This window comes from Mesocricetus auratus, unplaced genomic scaffold (genome assembly GCF_017639785.1).
Source record: "Mesocricetus auratus isolate SY011 unplaced genomic scaffold, BCM_Maur_2.0 Super-Scaffold_100014, whole genome shotgun sequence".
In the NCBI taxonomy this organism is placed as follows: domain Eukaryota; kingdom Metazoa; phylum Chordata; class Mammalia; order Rodentia; family Cricetidae; genus Mesocricetus; species Mesocricetus auratus.
Window position 1 is genome coordinate 40,653,656 of NW_024429197.1, and position 19,159 is coordinate 40,672,814.

The window sequence follows — 19,159 nt, forward strand, 5'->3', positions numbered from 1 at the left end:
ATAATGCAGGGGAAGAAGACCCAGTAGCTGGTGACACCTGCATGGTGTCAATGGTGCAGCTGAGACTCCTCACCTTTTCATGCCTTTGTGGAACTGGAAGCAGAGAGCTTCAGGATGAATAAGTGGGCTGTAAAAGCCCAATGCCTGCCTTCATCAACCTACTTCTTCCAGCTAGTTTCTACCTCTATATGTTCCATAATCTTCCAGAACAACTCCATTGGTTGGGGACCAAGTGTGTGAAACACATGAGTTTATTTGGGACATTTTACATTAGACTATAACAAAATCGTTTGTTTATTGATTAATTGAATTTCTTATCATCACAGTTGCTTTTCCTGAGTTGTAGGGGCTCTTTATGCATTTGAATACTAATTTGTAGTCAGACATATACTTTGCATATAATTTTATCCCATTCTTAAGGTTGTCTTTTCATTCTGTTTATTTTGCCCTTTAATGTAGTAAGTGTTAAGTTTTGATACAGCATGTCTGTTTTTACCTATATTCCTGTACTGTCACTTTCAAGAACAAATACTTCCAATTCTGTAAAGAACTTTTAAAAATTTTATAGTTTTTAGTCTTACATTTAGGCATTAGGACCATTTGGGCTAGATTTTTAGATAAAGTGTAAAGTAAGTATCGAACTGCATTAACAGCCTCCGTAGCCATATTCACTGGACAGAGTGCCTGCCCCTTCAACAAATCCCGGCACAGGTTTGTATAGAAAATGCTAAACTTGGTATTCTTGTCTTGTTGCTGATTTTAAAAGGAAAGTTTTGAGTCACTCTTGAGAATGTCTGCTGTGGGCTTTTCATATATAGTCTTTTAATATTGAAGTAGTTTTTTTCCCTCATATTCATAGTTTTTTTTAATGTTTGTGTAGAGAAGTGATTCTGAATTATTTTTTAAATCCATATTCTGCATGGAGGTAATCATTCCCCTTCCTGACTTTCTATTATTAATATGTGTTATATTATATTGATTTTTAATATTTTGAACCATCCTTGCATTTCAGAGTGAGTGAATTTATTTTTAAAACCTTAGCTAAACTTTTCTGTTTTTGCTTCTGACAGCTAGAAAAAGTCCTACAGCAAGGAGACATTGGAGAGTGTGCAGAACCATATATGATCTTCAAAGAAGCTGATGCCACCAAGGTACATGTCAGGCCCCTTATTTTCCCATGTTGGCTCCTGTTATAATTTGGGAAAAATAAAACATATAAAATCTTTTAAAATGTTTACTGTTAATTCATTTCTTTCTGTCTTCTTCCTTTCATCCTGTTTCCCAATTGTTTTCCTTGTCATTTAGTTTGTGTCATGTCCCGTGATAGTCTTAAAATTTTCTTCTACCTACATCTAAGTCTTTAAAAGTTGTTTTTGGCGGTAAGGACAGAGATAATTCAGTGGGTAAAGGCATTTGCTGTATAAGCCTGATGAATTAGCTTGACCCCAGACTCAAATGTTCTCTTCTGAACTTGAAGACACTCATAATGAAATACTCCTCACCACTCCTCTCAACTAAGAGTAGTAGTAATAGTAATTTAAGTAGAGCTTAGAAATTATTTTTGTTGATGAGAACTAAGCTAATTAAATTTAACTTCTAGATAATTTTAAGTTTTTTATGTACAAAATAGTGATGTTGATGAAACTTCCTACATTGAAATGACTGTGATTTTGTCATCTTGAGATAAAAGAAAGATGGGCACGCGTCACAAGTATCACAGGTGGCAGGTTAGGAAGGGACGTACCTGTGGTATCATCAGCAGTTGCCAGCAGGAAAATATTCAGGCTATAACTCCATAACCTGTTATGTTGTAAAGGAGGGAAGTAGCTGAGCTCATTTTAAGCAGTCTGTAAATTACAACAACCATGAGATGGGAACAGGGACACAAATATGCCAATGATAAATAAGTCCAGACTAACTGTGAAAGAAACAAAGGAAAACACTAATGCAGGAAGACCAAACTGGAGTGTGCTCATGGTCCAGCTACATGCCCACATTTTGTTAAGTCATCTTAAAGCTGTCTCAGAGTTTAGGATGCCTCTGAAACCTGCTACTTCTGTTATTTAGAGTGAGGTGTGTTCTGATGAGTATCCTGCTTGGAACTCAGGGATAGCGTCCTAGTTTGTTTTTTATTCCTGTGATAAACACCATGACCAAAAACAACTTGGGGAAGAAAAGGTTTATTTGATTTACGTATCTTAGGTCATAGTCCATTTGTCTTAGTTAGGGTTACTATTGCTGCAATGAAACATCATGGCCAAAGGAACTTGGGGAAGAAAGGCTTTATTGGGCTTATACTTGCAGACCATTGCTGAAGGTAGTCAGGGCAGGGACTCAAATAGGAACATGGAAGCTTGCTTAGCATGCTTCCTTATAGAACCCAGGACTGCCAGCACAGGAATAGCACCAATCACAATGGATTGGTCCCTCCCTCATTGATCACTAATGAAGAAAATGCCTCATAGCAAGATCTTATGGAGGCATTTTCTTAATTGAGATTCCCTCCTCTCTGATGACTCTAACTTATTTCAAGTTGACATAAAACTGGCCAGTACACCATCACTGAGGGAAATCAGGGCAGGAACCTAGAGTAGAAGACTGTAGATAAAATGGTTACTGACTTGTTACAGGTTCATGTTTAGTTGCCCTTCTTATACCTCCTGGGACTACCACTGGGGTGGCACTGCCTGCAGTGGTTTGGCTCTTCCACATTAATTAAGAATTACCCACAGACTTACCTACAGACTAATGTGGTAGAGGCATTTTCTGAATTGAGGTACTCTCTTCCCAGATGAACCTGGTTTGTATCGAGTTGGCAAAAACTTAAGTAGTACAGCTAGGGGGAAATAGAAATTGTTGAAATGGTAGCAGTAGTTACTGCTGTTTCTACTGTACATCCAAAGAGTTCTTGCTTGAAGAACCTAAATACAGGTGAGGCATACAACTCACTTGGCAGAGGTACTTGCTAGCATGCACAAAGCCATGGGCTCAGTCCCTAGCACTTCATAAAGCTCGTGTAGTAGCATATGCCTATAACCGTAGGGGCAGAAGTGATAGGAAGTCCAGGGCCATCTTTGAATACATAGCAGGTTTGCCCTTGGCCTGACCAAAGAGAAAAGGAGGAACAGAAAATTGTCTAAATATCAAACATGCTTATATCTACCAGCCAGTGTAACTAAGTACAGAAAAACTAGAATAAGGCACTGGTATACTTGTGAGTGTATGTAGTAGAACTGATTTAATTCGTTAAATGATAGATACCTAGGGAAAAACCAAAATACTTTCAGCAACAATTTAACTACACAACCAAAGATCAGAAAAGCATATCATAGGCTTTGCATGAGCAGTTTTGTTTTTGTTTTTGTTTTTTTAAGAAAGTTTTGAGAAAGATTCGGTTTTTGAGTAGTTCTTAAGAAAGACTTAGGTTTTATGTGGAGCTCATAAAGACAGACTTTTTCTAGATCTTTTTTGTTTGTTTGTTTGTTTTTCGAGACAGGGTTTCTCTGTATTGTTTTGGAGGCTATCGGTCCAGCCCAGCCTCGAACTCACAGAGATCCGCCTGCCTCTGCCTCCCGAGCGCTGGGATTAAAGGCGTGCGCCACCAACGCCCGGCTATTTTTTTTTTTTTTTTTTGGTTTTACGAGACAGGGTTTCTCTGTTTTGGAGGCTGTCGGTCCAGCCTGGCCTCGAACTTACAGAGATCAGCCTGCCTCTGCCTCCCGAGTGCTGGGATTAAAGGCGTGCGCCACCAACGCCCGGCCTTTTTCTAGATCTTTTTCTTTTCTAGTTGTTCTGGTATTAAGTCTTGTGTTAAAAAGACTGATTATAGTTAAACTTCCTTTCCTAAAAGATCACTTGCAGTCCATACGTGTGCTTGGTTCTCCCATCTTTCTTTTCTGTCAAGGTGACCTGATCATAAACAGAAGCTGCAGTGCTTCAGGCCATGCATACATTTGCAGAATGAGTTGAGATGCGTCGTTGAGGTAGTACCTATGCTTTGACAGATGGAAGTTACTATTCTCGCACCTTCACATGGAGGGTAGAACCTAGGTGCTTGCACACGATAGGCAAGCAAGCCCTGCACTTCTGAGCTGCATGCTCTGCCTTTGCTTTTCTCTCTTTGTAAGAACTGAACACTTAACCCGCCCTTGACACTGTGTGACATACCCCTTAGGTGGTTTCCTTCAAGTGTGATCATGGATCAAGTTATGTTTTACAGAATAAGGAAAAACTGGAGAAGCTGAAAAGTCAGGCCGACCAGTTTTGCCAGAGACTTGGGAAATACCGCATGCCTTTTGCTTGGACTGCGATTCATTTAATGAATATCGTTAGCAGTGCTGGCAGCTTAGAAAGAGACTCCACAGAAGTAGAAATCAGTACTGGAGGTAAGAGTGCTGTGTATGCATTGTTTCTAAAGCAGTAATCTCTCCTTCTTATATAGACCTGTTTTATTAGCACCAGGAGTGGCCAGTGACTGGGGCTGGTGCTACACACCTGTAATCCCAGCAGTCAGCAGCAGCTTCGGTTCCAGATCACCCCAGGCTTCATTCATGAGGCTGTGCCACCCCTCACCCTACAACAAAAAACAAAAGAAGGGGGAAATAGATTTAAATATTGTCTGTTTATTAAATGCAGTTTGCGTGTTATCAACTAACCTTTTTAAAGTGTTTGTTACGGTGTTTTCTTTTGCTATAATCATGGGGCTGTATAGGCACCATCACAGTTGATATTTGGAATATTTTCATACCTATTAGCGATTACTCCTCATTATCCCCAAGTTCCCAAGCCCATCCCTAAACAACCCCTAATATACTTTCTGTCTTTATGGATTTGTCTATTCTAGACATCTAATGTAAGCAGAATTAAATAGAGTATGATGTTGCCTGTTTCACATAGCATAATGTTTCCACAGGTGTTACCAATGGTGTAGTGTGTATTGATATTTGATTTCCTTTTTTTGTCATGACACCCAGTTGTATTTATATACTACATTTTATTTGATTTGTTCATTATTGATGACAGTTTGGGTATATGAAAATACCGTAGGGAACAATCATATAGAAGCTGTTCTCAGGTCCCCAGTACTGGGATTGAACCCTTGGTCTCTCATGCATGTTAAACAAAGCACTTTACTACTGATCTACATTCCCAGTCTCTGTAAAAAGCCTTTGCATATTTGTGCGTTTTTCTTTTGACTACATAGCTAGAAATGAAATTGCTGCATCTTGTGGTGATTCCTTAATAAACATTCTGAGGCTGTCAAACTGTCTTCCAGTATGGCTTCCCTTTAAAAATGCTGCCAGAACTGTATAAAAGTTCCTGTTTTGGGGCCCAAGAGATGGTTCAGTGGTTAGAGCACTAGCTACTCTTCCAGAGGTCCTGAGTTCAATTCCCAGCAACCACATGGAGGTTCACAACCATCTATAGTGGGATCTGATGCCCTCTTTTGGCATAAAGACATCCATGCAGATAGAACATTCATCCATTATAAATGAGTAAATCTTTCAAAAGAAAAGTTACTGTCTCTCCTCATCTTTGCCAGTACCAAATACTGTCTGATTATTAATGATAGCATCCTAGTATAGGTGAAATGGCATCTCATTCTGGATTGGGTTTTCCTTCCCTGATAGCTAATGATGTTAAATGTGTATTTACTTGTTATGAGTAGTGATCTTTCAAGAAGTACATATTTGCATACATTGGCCATTTAAAATGTTTGCTTTAAAAATTTATCAGTGCTTGACTTTTAAATGGGGGCTTTAAACTATAGAAGTATTATTCTACAGTTGTTTGTTTCATTGTTATATAACCATTTCTACTAGTAAGATTTAGCGATGCCACTGATTCGTGAATATAGTATAGTAATTTAGTGCTTTGTGTTTTTTCCTTCAGTTTAACTAAAGGTTTGTCAGTTTTAGTGAAGTCTGTTGACTTTATTTTTCTAGTTTCTGTTTCGCTTATTTCCATTCTACCACTGTCCTTTTGTAACCTTCTGTTTTCTTTGGGTTTAGTTTCTCTTTCTGAAAGAGGTTTCAGTACATAGTCATCCACATCTCATGACTTGGCTTCTCCAGTGTTGCCATGGAGACATGGGAACCATGCCCAGCTTCTTGAGACACATACTTCCTTAAAGTGTGAGATGAAATTATGGATGTGAGAGTTTGCTTTCTTTATTTTAAATTTGAGTCTTGCTGTTAGCATAGACCAGTCTTGAATTTGCAGTTCTCCCGTGTTAGTCTTCCAAGCCCTGGTAATACCAACCTGTGCCACCATGCCACACACTTCTTTTGATTGGAAGCATTTCTGGCCATCACCTCCCCTAGAGCCCCGATGTTTTGGTGTGCTGCATCCATACTTCTTACTTTCTAATTTACTTTGGGAATAACTCGTTCCTAGTAGCTTTTTAGACATGTGGGTTTTTTTCACTTATGCGTATTTGTGAATTTTCTAATTACTCTTTTATTGTTAATTTATAATTTTATTATCCAATTTTTAGTAAATATTTTATTTTTGACCTTTTGATCTTTTCATATCTTGTCTGTGTCTTGGAGAATATTGTCCTACACCTGCTTGAGAATAGTGTGTACTCTGCTTTTGCTTAGTAGAGTGTGGTGTAACTGTCCGCAGACCACATTGCTTGCATATTTTTTACAAGTCTTCTTTCCTTGTTAATCGTTAATATTGTTATTCTTTTGGTTCAGAAAAGTGGGATTATCTTTATATATGTGAGGCCGTGGGTTTGTATTCCAGCATAAGTGTGTGTGGGGGTGGGGTAGGGTGAGGTGAGGGATATGTAATCCTGCCAAGTCCTTGAACTTGCAACTTGTCTTTGGCATTTGTTTCCAGCTCAAATGCTAAGATGCTAAGGTCGAGAGACCATTAATTATAGTTTACTTTGGTGGGTACTTAGTGGTGTTGCATAGTTCTCCCTAGGTGATTGCTAGGTGATTCACTACATCATTGGTCATACATTTAGATCATTATTTGCTAGAGACTTTGTATCAGCAAAATTGTAGAAGTGAGACAGAAGACCAGGTCGAATGCTTTCTAACTGCTTTCCCCAGAAGTGAATCTTTCTAGTGTAACCTGTCAGCTGAGTAAAATACAGATTTTCAGCATGAATAGATTATTTCTTCTGTTGGGAAAGCTAATTAAAAACAGTGTTCTGCTGGGCGTTGGTGGCACACGCCTTTAATCACAGCACTCGGGAGGCAGAGGCAGGCAGATCTGTGAGTTCCAGACCAGCCTGGTCTACAGAGTGAGTTCCAGGACAGCCTCCAAAGCAATACAGAGAAACCCTGTCTCGAAAAACAAACAAACAAAACAACACTGTTCCATTATAAAACTGACAGTCTTTTCTCCCCCTTGGCAGAACGAAAAGGTTCTTGGTCAGAGAGGAGGAACTCTAGTCTTGTTGGTAGACGGTCTCTGGAAAGGACGACCAGTGGAGATGATGCTTGCAACCTGACCAGCTTTCGGCCTGCCACCCTCACTGTGGCAAACTTTTTTAAGCAGGTAATGTTCTGCTATGTGGGGCTCTCGAGGTGTTAGTACAGAGGGTCTCATCCTTTCAGGACAGCGGTAACTGTTCTGTGTATGTCCATGTCATAATGTCAAGAACTTCTAACAACTTTAAGAATAAAAGGAATATAAGAGTAAAATCTAATAAGAATATGAAATAATTGACATTGTACCTGTTTTATCACTAACTTCATTTAAATGTTTACACTGACATTTTAATACATCAGACTTTGTCTTTCACACCTGTATCTTAATCAGTTATAAAAGTAAACTTATCTACTTTAATGGTTATTGTCTTTGATTCTGTGTATGCGTTTGTATCTCTGTGTGGGCATGTGGGCGTGTGGGCATGTGGGCATGTGGGCAAATGCTTCAGACTCCAGAGACACCGGATTGCCTTGGAGTCACAGTTACAGGTGGTTTTGAGCCACATGATTATGGGTGTTGGGAACGGAACTTGGATCCTCTGCAAGAATAGCACGTGGTCTTCACCGCTGAGCCACCTCTAGCCCCCATAGGCCTTTCTTAAACACTGATGGCTTGTGAATTGTCAGAGTAACCATGTGCTTCCCCACCCAACATTTTCTGACCATAGCTATCTGACTTATGGTTCATGGGATAGAGCTGCCACGCCCCGTTCCTGTGCTAAAACTTAATGTTGTCGATGCAAAGTTGAGTTTCCAAGATACAGTTTCGTCAAAGACATTTTATTCTTACAGATCTAGTCTATCTATTTCAAATCAAACCAATGTTCTTCACATGTCATTTCAGGGCAATCAATTTAATAGGTAGCATAGCCCTAAAAAAGCAGAATTTTAAAAGTCCAAAAAATAAGTGCATTTCATATATATATTCATATATTGAGTTTAAATATTGCTTGTATACACTGTATTTCATATATTGAGTTTAAATATTGCATGTATACACTGGGTTTTGATGTCACTTGGGTTTTACATTGTGAATCAAGATTTTAAAAAAGGGAATTGTGTTTTATGTGACCAGATGACCCAAAACTGGAAGAATGAGAAGAAAACTTATTAATGTGACAGACTAGTGAGGTATACCAACCATAAATTTTGGGGCAGATGAAAGAAAACGCTAAGATTTACCTCTGTATTCCTCCTTCTGAGGTGTTATTCTGAGCACCTGGCCTCCTGGTATACAGTACTTAAGAGGAAAAGAGCAGGGTGTGTATGCTCTGAATTGGAGTCTCCTTGAGACCCTGGTTGTCAGCAGCTCTGGGAGAGTGGAAGGAGGGGCAAGTGGGGAGCGTCTCCAGTACAAGGGGCTTTGTGTTATGGACAGTAGTGAAAATGTGATGAAGTGATTGGCCAAACACAGGGACTGAGTAACCATGGTACAACCTCACAGATGTGACATTTCCCCCTGGCCAACCTGTTTGGCTGCAATGTCACTTCTCTTCCTGTTTACACAGCCAGCTCTTTGCTTCTGTAGTCAGCTGTATCAGTAAACTGATGCTGTATAGTTAAGTGAGCAAGCCATCCTCCCCATTTCTACTCATACAGTTAATAGTTTTTGAGCATTTGCTGTTTAACAAAATTGCATTTAAAAATAAACTTATTTTTAAAGGTTTATTTATTTTATTTTATATGCATGAATGTTTGACCTGTGTGTGTATATATGCCTGGTGCCAGTGGAGGCCAGAAGGGAGAGTATCAGATCCCCTGAAACTGGAATTACAGATGGCCTTGAGCCACCATGTGGATGCTGGGAATTGATCCTGAGTCCTCTGCAAGAACCACAAGCGTCCTAAACTACTGAGCTTTAAATTAAGTGTTATTTAACATATCTAAAACATTATAGGTTGTCCATTTTATGAGAAATTATTCTCTGTAGTTGTAGTGGTACAGCTAATCGTGTAAGGTTTCAAATGTACCAACCCAAAATTCTTAGAGATACACAGAGGTTTTAAAACAATAGTAAATCCATGCAGTGGTTGTAAAAGACATTTGTTTTATATATTAGTAATATATAGCTTTATTTATTTATTTATTTGCCTCAGGATTACACAGTACTAAATAAGCAATGATGTGGATAGTGTCAGCTTGACCATTCCAGTGAGCTCAACTTGTTCCCATATTTGGAGTTTGACTGGATCAGCTGATCTAGACTGGTTTCAAGGAAAACTCAGCTTTTCCATCCTCTACTAGGGACAGAAATTCAAGAGAGGGAGAGTTGGGTCGTATGAATGCTTTGTAAGTCTCAGTTTGGGTATTTGCTCAGTGACAAGAGGGAAGTATAGGGAAGGAAATTATGTCCTACCCAGTAAAAGGCACAGAAACAGATGATAATCGTCACTAAAGAATGGAGGGTAGCGAGGTGTTGGTGGTAAACACTTTTAATCCAGCACTCAGGAGGCAGAGGGAGATGGGTCTCTGAGTTTGAGGACAGCCTTGTCCTCAGAGCGAGTTCCAGGACTCCAGGGCTACACCCTGTCTCGGAAAAAAAAAACAAAAACCAAACCAACCCCCCCAAAGAATATAGGCTAGAATATAATTTAATGCATTAAGTAAATAAAAGTAAGTCTAGGGATAACCTTGAGTGTATTAATGGATAAAGAATGAAGGTCTATAGTCTTTGCTCAGTAAAGAGAATATACTGTTTTAGCAGCTAATGGAGAATTTAAATTAATCATATAAAGCCCCTGCATTTTATTTATTTATTTATTTATTTATTTATTTATTTATTTATTTATTATTTTTTGGTTTTTCTAGATAGGGTTTCTCTGTGTATCCTTGGTTGTCCTGGAACTCTCTGTAGACCAGGTTGGCCTTGAACTCACAGAGACCTATTAGCCTCTGCTTCCTGAGTGCTGGGATTAAAGGTGTGTGCTACCTCCCAGTTTGAATTTTATTTTATAAAGCTACATCTTCTACCTGTTACTCAGTAAAAGAACTATTTTAGAGGTCCTAACCCAAAATAGTCACTGTTTGGACATTAAAATCATTTTCCCAAGTAATAGTACAAAGGGAGTTCTGTCTCCCATGCTATTAAAAAAAGGGGGGGGGGCTGGCACAGAAACAAAGAGGCTAAAATATGTCCAAACCACTTACAATGATAGAAATGGTACAGAAAATAAAGCATGTAAAGAAAGCAGGTACAGATATACTTTCTGATAAAATATTAAAACCTACCTAACTATTGTAGTTGGAGGGAAAAAAATTAACACAATTTAGTCCCCCTCCCCCATTCTCTCTATACTTTTTCATTGTAAGTTGTGGTCATTTGGAGTTCTCTCTCTGGTCTTCATATCAGGATAGTTGTGTTTTTCCTAACATCATTATATTTGTTATTTATTTTTGTGAAATGTAACATGTCTAAAAAATTTGCATTTGAGAAGTTTCAGAATATAAAAATAAATAAAATAAAAATAAATATGTGGTCTAAATTGTGACACATAATTGTCCCGTGTTCTTTTATTTGTCTTCTTTTGGTTCTGTTTTATGTCTAATTCTTATTTTTCTTTTTATTGTTTGTATACTAGATGTCCTGTAACACTTTATGAGCTAACTAATAGATCGTAACTGTGTACATACATTTAAATGACTGGTAGCATTATAAATCTCAGGTATGAAAACAAGAGTATGTTTCACTCTGACAGCACTGTATGCAGAAATCAGTGCTTATTTGCAAACACTAAAAAAAATTTCCCATTTCCTACTTTTGTTATTAAATACTTTTTTTCAATATCATTGAAATCAGGAAGGAGACCGCTTAAGCGATGAAGATCTGTACAAGTTCCTTGCTGATATGAGAAGGCCATCTTCTGTCCTACGGAGGTTGAGACCGATTACAGGTATTTCCAGGTTTTGAATGGTATGGTAATTATGGTAGTATGTGATTATTTGCTGTCATGTATCCCTTTTCCCATGTTTCTATGTACAATACATGTCAGTGTTTTTCATCTCACTACAATGTGGGCTAACAATTTGGATTCAGAATTAAGAACCATTATTAAATGAGTTCTAAAATGAAAGTGATGAATTATAGCCGTTGCTTAAAGTCCATGTGGAATAGCAAATAATGGGTCACTGTCACTGTTAGAGCAAACAGTCCAGAATGGAACTGACCAGGAGTCTGCTAAACCAGATGTTAACATCTGTGGAACAAAGAGCCTGTCAACCTAAAAATCAACTCATTTTCCTTTTGAAAATTTGGCCAGTTCTGTGCTAGAGCCCATCTGTTGTCTTGTTTTTGTTTTGTTCCTTGACTTCCCAGGGTTTTCTGTGTAACCCTGACTGTCCTCTGAGAACCTCCTGCCTCTGTTTGTTGAGTGCTGGAATTAAAGGTGCGCATCAACATGCCCAGCTTACTGTCTTATTCTTTAGTTCTTCACTTCCCATTCATTCAGATAGCATTTACTATTTTACATGTACTTATGCATAGATGAATCATTCTAACAGTTTGAATCCTGATTAAAATGGAATGATTTCAATATCTAAGTTCTTATTTCTATACTGTTCATCCCAGATTTTTAAAAATAATTAAAATCCTACTAAGGACATATTAACTGTGTTAGTAAACATTCTGTTGCTGTAGCATATTGCTTCAAATGAGAATAAATTACTTAAGATTAGTCAACTTAAAAGGAGGGATGTTTTCCTCTGACCCACTTTTCATAGTTTCCAGCCTTTAGGTGAGTGGCTTTGCTTTGGGGCTCATCCTGGAGTGGAACTTCTGTGAAACTACACTGCGTGGAACAAAGCTGCTTAGTTTATGGTGCCCAGAAGTAGATGGAAGGGCCAGAGGGTGTTCCTTAGGGCACACTGGCGGTGATGGAACTTAACTTCCACTAGGCCTGCCTCCAAAAATCTCTGCCATGTCCCAGTTAGTGCCATGTCCTGGTGGAATAGTCTTTGAGAGGCACTGCAGATCCAAGTGTAGCCATCACAGCATTTATGTTCACGGTGACTTTATAATTTCCTGCAGCTCAGCTGAAGATAGACATTTCTCCTGCACCTGAGAATCCCCATTACTGCTTAACCCCAGAGCTGCTTCAGGTGAAGCTTTACCCTGACAGCCGAGTCAGGCCCACCAGAGAAATTCTGGAATTTCCTGCCAGGGATGTCTATGTTCCAAACACTACTTACAGGTAAGATACACAATTATGGTGAATTCTGAGATAAAATACTATATATAGTAATATTAAAGTAGAACTAGAATGCAACTTTGTAAGAATCTTATGTATATTTACTACTTTTTCTACCTCATGCCTTCTACTTTTTTTTATTTCAAGACAGGGTTTCTCTGTGTTGTTTTGGAACCTGTCCTGGAACTCGATCAGTAGACCAGGCTGGCCTTGAACTCACAGAGATCTGTCTGCCTCTGCCTCCCGAGTGCTGGGATTAAAAGTGTGTGCCACCAATGCCTGGTGCCTTCCACTTATTAAAGCACAATTTTATTAATAATTGTTATATACGCAAGAAGTTATACCCGTGTGCTAGGTATGATGTTAATTATCTTACAAAATATAACCCTCATTTTCTAGGCAATTAGATTAAAGGATGGAGAAATTTAAAATATTGCTGAGCATCACATTTTAGTTTGGTGATGGCCAACCAGCATTTGATTTGGGGCTATTTGGTTAAAGCATTTGAATTGCAAAGTTATGTTTCCTCAAATGTTTAGTACTAGTAGAATTTTGGGTCACACATGAATCTAATATGTATGCTTCTGGCATAACGTTGTAGGCACTCAGCACTTGGGGAGTGTAAGCATGTAGAGAGCAGTAGCTGTTCTTACAGCTTCTCAAGCTGAACGCTACAACTGCATACACTGCCTGAGAATAGTGATCCTTTACACACTCTGACATCAAGGCCTGACATACTTGTTGGGAAATCTAGCAAGGTAGCTCAGAGACAATCTAAATCAGAATTTGAGTTTTAGTCTAGACTCATACAGCATCCTAATAGTACTACTATAATCTCCAAAGCTTCTCAGCCCAAGTTTTTGGAACCATAGTGCTTTTACTTCTTTCCTTACCTACAATTCATTTGGTCAACAAGTTATATAGATTCTATTTTTAAAATGTACCTCTAGTCCAAAATCTTTTTCCTTTTCTTTTCCCTCCCTCCCTCCCTCCCTCCCTCCCTCCCTCCCTCCCTCCCTCCCTCCCTCCCTCCCTCCCTCCCTCCTTTTCTGTTTTTTGAGACAGGGTTTCTCTGTGTAGCTTTGGCTGTCCTGAAACTCACTCTATAGACCAGGCTGGCCTCGAACTCACAGAGAAATGCCTGCCTCTGCCTCCTGTGTGCTGGCATTAAAGGCATGTGCTACCACTGCCCAGCTAACCCAATACTTTTTTTACCATTGTATCTTTTTAAAACTCTAGTGTAAGTTACCATATAGAGTAGGTAGAAATATCATGAAATGACACTTATATTTTAAAATTTTATAGTCACTATATATTTATAATCAGGTGAAAGTAATTTTAATTGTTTTTAAAAACAGTATAAATGCCATATAATACAGAAACAATGTTTTATTTTTTTTCTGTCTGTTTTCAAGGCACACTTAAAATTCTTACTAGCCACATGTAGTTGTTGTATGGCTGCTAATTGGAGGTTTTGCTGTACCTTCCTAGGTGATTTTATTTCCATTCTTGTCTCAGTTTTTGACATTGTACCTAACAAGCCTTTTACACATTATAAACCAGACAGACCATTTTTGAGTGATTTCTATTACAAGCAGAAAGTGTATTTATTTCCTTACAGTAGTGTATTAGACTCTGTATATTGTGTCATCTTCTTTCCGTTATCTTCTGATAACCTTTTGTTTTCTCACTCCATTTTTGCTTCAGTGACCTTCCATTTGTCCTTGAATAAAGTCAGTTTTGGCTAACAATTCCCCATCAGAATTTCTTTGCCTTTCTTGCTTAAACATTGCTTCCTAGAGGTTCTCAACCTTCTCACTGGCCTTCTTCCTCACTCTCCCAGCTTCTACCTTCCTATGCCCTTATCTGGAAGTTATATGTATAATTATGTCAGTATTTTTTCATTTGAATATAATTTCTGTAAAGGGCAGTGGCTTATATTTTATCAATTACTTCCAGCATGTTTAATACCCTAGAACGTAGAAAGCAATAGAGTAGTTGGAGAATGGGACTTTCAGTCATGGATGTGGCTATGACTTCTGGTGCCCTTTAATTTTTGGATGATTCAGGTTTTTGGTTTTTGTTGTTGTTTTGGATTTTAGTTAACAAGGTCTCTGTAGAACACTCCTGGCTGTCCTGGAATGCTCTGTAGACCAGGCTGGCCTTGAACTCAACATCGGTTTGCCTATCTCTGCTTCCCAAGTGCTGGGATTAAAGGCGTGGTCAGCTAGTTTTCAACAGTTAACTGAGAAGAGGTTCAGTGTTTAAATCCTTTACAGTGGTAAATGATACGTGAACATATAGATATCTTAGCAACCAGGAGTTGGAAGACATAGAACTAATAAACCACCTGAGGTCTGCATCAAATGACTGCTTATGTTATCATATTACCATATAAAAGATTCAGTGTAGTCGTTACTTAGAATAAACAAACTATGAGCCCTTTCTTACTGGGATTTTATTAAATGTTTGGAATTTCTTAGAAGCTGGTAGCTCCCTTGCAGTGTTGCTTGTGTTCCAAATAATTTCTTGATGACTGCTGTAGCCTTTGACTTGTACTAGATCAAGGTACATCTAATTGAGCAAATCCTTGCACTTTATTGACATCTACTTTTTTGAGACATGTCCACATATCACATGATATTCTTGGCAGACTGTGCCTTACTTATGATTGCCTGTTGAACTTTTGTGTCTTTGTTTTTCTATCTAGTTCTTTTTTTAAGTGTGTCTAGCAAATGTGGTATAACTAAGACTGTAAGAGAAAATGGTAATTACTTGTGTGAAGATCAAAAGAAAAGCATGCAATTTGTGTGATGCTGCCCTTCTCAGCTGGTTGTGTGAATCCCTCCTCTTTGTAAACACCAGTAATCTTATTGTCTATGAACTGGTTGTTCTGTTATATGAAATTCTACACACACACACACACACACACACACACACACACCACACAATGATTGGTGTAATTAATTACCATTGGCTTCCTCATTTTGTCAGTCAGTGCATCATTTCATTTGTAGATCTGGGGTGCTCTTCTGTGACAGGTAAGGACTTCAGTAGCCTCATTAACAAATGATAGTTTTAAAACCCACTTTGAATTGTATGCTATTAGTTTTCTCGTTGTTTGATAAGCTTATAATGAACCAGTTCGAACTGCTTGGCTCGTCAGACCAAGTCAGTGTGAGAACATGGAGACCACATGACACTTGCTTCTTTTTTGGTTTTTTGAGACAGGGTTTCTCTGTATTGTTTTGGAGGCTGTCCTGGAACTCGCTTTGTAGACCAGGCTGGTCTCGAACTCACAGAGATCTGCCTGCCTCTGCCTCCTGAGTGCTGGGATTAATTTTTTAAGTCTTTTTTTATTTTTAAATTTAAATTAGAAACAAGGTTGCTTCACAAGTCAATCCCAGCTCCCTCTCCCTCTCCCTTCCCTCCTCCTACACCCTCCCACCAATCCCCCCCACTTCTCCTTTCCCAGTCCCTACTCCTTTCCCCAGGGAGGGTGAGACTCTCCATGGGGGGGGATATCCATAGTCTGTCATTTCATCCAGGGCAGGGCCTAGGCCCTCCCCCAAGAGTACAGGCTGAGAAAGCATCTCTCATTGTGGGATGGGCACCCAAAGTTCATTGGTATGTCAGGGATAAATACTGATCTGATCTACTACCCAAGGCCCCATAGATTGCCTAGACTTCCTCACTGATACCCACATTCGGGGGTCTGGATCAGTCCCATGCTGGATTCCCAGCCATCAGTCTGGGGTTCAAGAGCTCCCCCTTGTTCAGGTCAGCTGTTTCTGTGGGTTAAACAAGCTCAGTCTTGACCCCTATGCTCGTCAGTCCTCCCTCTCTGAAACTGGGTTCCTTGAGTTCAGCTCAGGCACTTGCTTCTTATAGCTTGTCCTTGTGTTATGGTAGATCTCCCTTTGCAGAGTTGTAATTTTTTGTGTATATGTGAATCTTATGATCTTACATTTTTATAATAATATTTTAGTTTATAAAATATGCAGGTCAACAAAAGAAATAAATTATGTTGAATTAAAGTGATAAAAATATTAGGTATATTCTTTATTAATGAATTAAACTGAAACATTCTATGACACACTTCTTTAATCCCAGCATTCAGGAGGCAGAGGCAGGGGTAGCTCTGAGTTTGAGGCCAGCCTGGTCTACAAATTGAGTTCCAGAGAGCCAGAGCTGTTAACACAGAGAAACACTGTCTTCAAAAACCAAAAACCTAACCAAAACAAAATCATTCTGTCCTCTGATATAATCAAAAAGACTATTTTCAGCCGGGCGTTGGTGGCGCACGCCTTTAATCACAGCACTCGGGAGGCAGAGGCAGGCGGATCTCTGAGTTCGAGGCCAGCCTGGTCTGCAAAGTGAGTTCCAGGACAGCCTCCAAAGCCACAGAGAAACCCTGTCTCGAAAATCCAAAAAAAAAAAAACAAAAAAAAAAACAAAAAAGACTATTTTCTAAGTGGTATTTTGAGATATCCATAATAGTTGGGTTATAAAAATATTTACGTTCTCAGTATCAAAGTTCTTATATACTGCTAATACTGCTGTGGTTCATTTTTTTTTACATTCATAATTTAATATGAGTGACACTACAAATTAAGTAAGTCTATAAAAACTCTTGAGTTGAGAGGCCAACTTCTTAGCACTTTTATATTGCTACCCAAGTGCTTTTAAAAAGTCAGGGTGGTGGTGTGCTATCCCAGGTTCCCAAGGGAGAGAGAAACTTCCAGAAACAGGAACAGCATTGAAAGAATTATGCTCATTTATCCTAAAAATTAAACTATTTCCACTGAAAGTGTTTGTATAGATTATTTTCTTAAAGGAGTTTGAACAGTGATAAACTAAGATCCAGTTTTTAAAAATATGTGTGTTTATTTAAACATAACTGTTTAGAAAACCATTTAAGTGCTTTCTCTGGCCATGAGCACCCAAAGAGGCAATTGGTAGGTGATTATTCCTGTTTGTGGAATTGTAGACTGAAGCTTGGTTGCTTCTCTGAAGATGAGCAACAACAATTCTACCTAATCATTTATAGGTGTGTTACTGTTTTAGAGCATTTGAACTCTAGCAAACAGTTTTTATGGTTTAGATGGAATTCTTTGTTACATTTGTATTTTCTAAAGCTCAGTTAGAACTTCACCATATGAAGGTATATTGTAGGGACTTGTTAACCCTACTTTCATAGCCTTGAACTGCACAGTTGACACCAATTGAGTAATTTTGCCCTAGGTGATTTGCACCCACGTAGAACACTTTGGACTTTGCTAAAAGGGGCAATTGTTTGATGACTTTCAGTTTTCAAAACTGCAGTGTTAGATAATCACTCAGTCGTGCACACAGAAGTGAATTGTTTGTGGGCATTAGTGTTAGGAACAAAAAAGAAATATGAGGTACAGACGGTAGGATATATAAGAATACAAATTTGGAATAAGTTGTATAAAGTGGGAATCCAATAAATATTGGCTAATGAATACATCTCTACTAATGGATGAATGAAGTAACTGCCAGTAGTTATGTTACTAGGAGTATGTCAGCATGAAAACGTGCTTATTGTAGTATGAGAAAATATGTAAATAGACTGTACAGTAGCAGGTCACAGTGGAATGAGAAATTCATATACTAGCTTTCATATTGGTTAAGAGTAAACTCTTGGTATGAGATCTTACGGTAATTCACCAAGATCAGGTAGATGAATGTTTGATGCTCTTAGCCTTTTAATTACTACTTTTCAATTTTTATTATAATCTTATAGGTTTACTTTTCTCTCTATTCAATGCTGCCATTTAAGGGTTACAGACACAGTGCTGCATAATTCGAAGTAGGATCGAGTCACCATTTACTAGATCTGTGGAAGAAGGAAGATTACCTGTGCCTCAGAATATAATATGTCCTATCCAGTCAGAAGGGGGATGGGGAGGAATTGCAGACAGATGGGATTAATTAGGAAAATACTAATAGGATGTTTTGTATATTTTTTGTTTTCGTTTCGTTTTGTTTTGTTTTGGTATTTCGAGACAGTTTCTCTGTGTAATAGTCCTGACTGTCCTGGATCTCACTCTGTCAATCAGGTTGACTTTGAACTCACAGAGATCCATCCGTCTCTGCCTCCCAAGTGCTGCGATTAAAGGCATTCACCACTATCACCTAGCTATCAGAATGTTTTAAAGTACATAATTTTGATTTCAAAAGAGCAACTTTGTGTTGGCGTCAAATTGTTAAAGAGGAGCCAGGTGTGTGGTAGGAAGAGGGATGACGTGTTTGAGACCAGCGAGGTCAGGTGTTAGGGATGTTGGGTTGCTGGAAGGATTTGTTTGAATCTTTTTTTTTTTTTTTTCTTCCCCGAGACAGTGTTTCTCAGTGTAGCTTTGGAGCCTATCCTGGCACTCGCTCTGTAGACCAGGCTGGCCTCGAACTCACAGAGATCTGCCTGCCTCTGCCTCTTGAGTGCTGGGATTAAAGGCGTGGCCTGAATCTTGTTCTTTAAGGCAAGTGTGCTTCTAATTGGGAAACAAT

The 19,159-nt window shown here is 38.7% G+C and overlaps 1 protein-coding gene across 11 annotated transcripts in view; it reads left to right on the forward strand.

Moving 5' to 3' along the window:
• Dock7 (dedicator of cytokinesis 7) overlaps positions 1–19,159 on the forward strand; it is a 168,062-nt gene that overhangs the window by 48,170 nt on the left and 100,733 nt on the right. For all 11 annotated transcript variants that reach the window (XM_040757117.1, XM_040757118.1, XM_040757119.1 and 8 more), the window contains exons 10-14: positions 1,071–1,151; positions 4,220–4,385; positions 7,373–7,515; positions 11,245–11,338; positions 12,472–12,634. In XM_040757117.1, the coding sequence (XP_040613051.1) occupies positions 1,071–1,151; positions 4,220–4,385; positions 7,373–7,515; positions 11,245–11,338; positions 12,472–12,634 (647 nt within the window). The remainder of the gene's footprint in view (positions 1–1,070; positions 1,152–4,219; positions 4,386–7,372; positions 7,516–11,244; positions 11,339–12,471; positions 12,635–19,159) is intronic.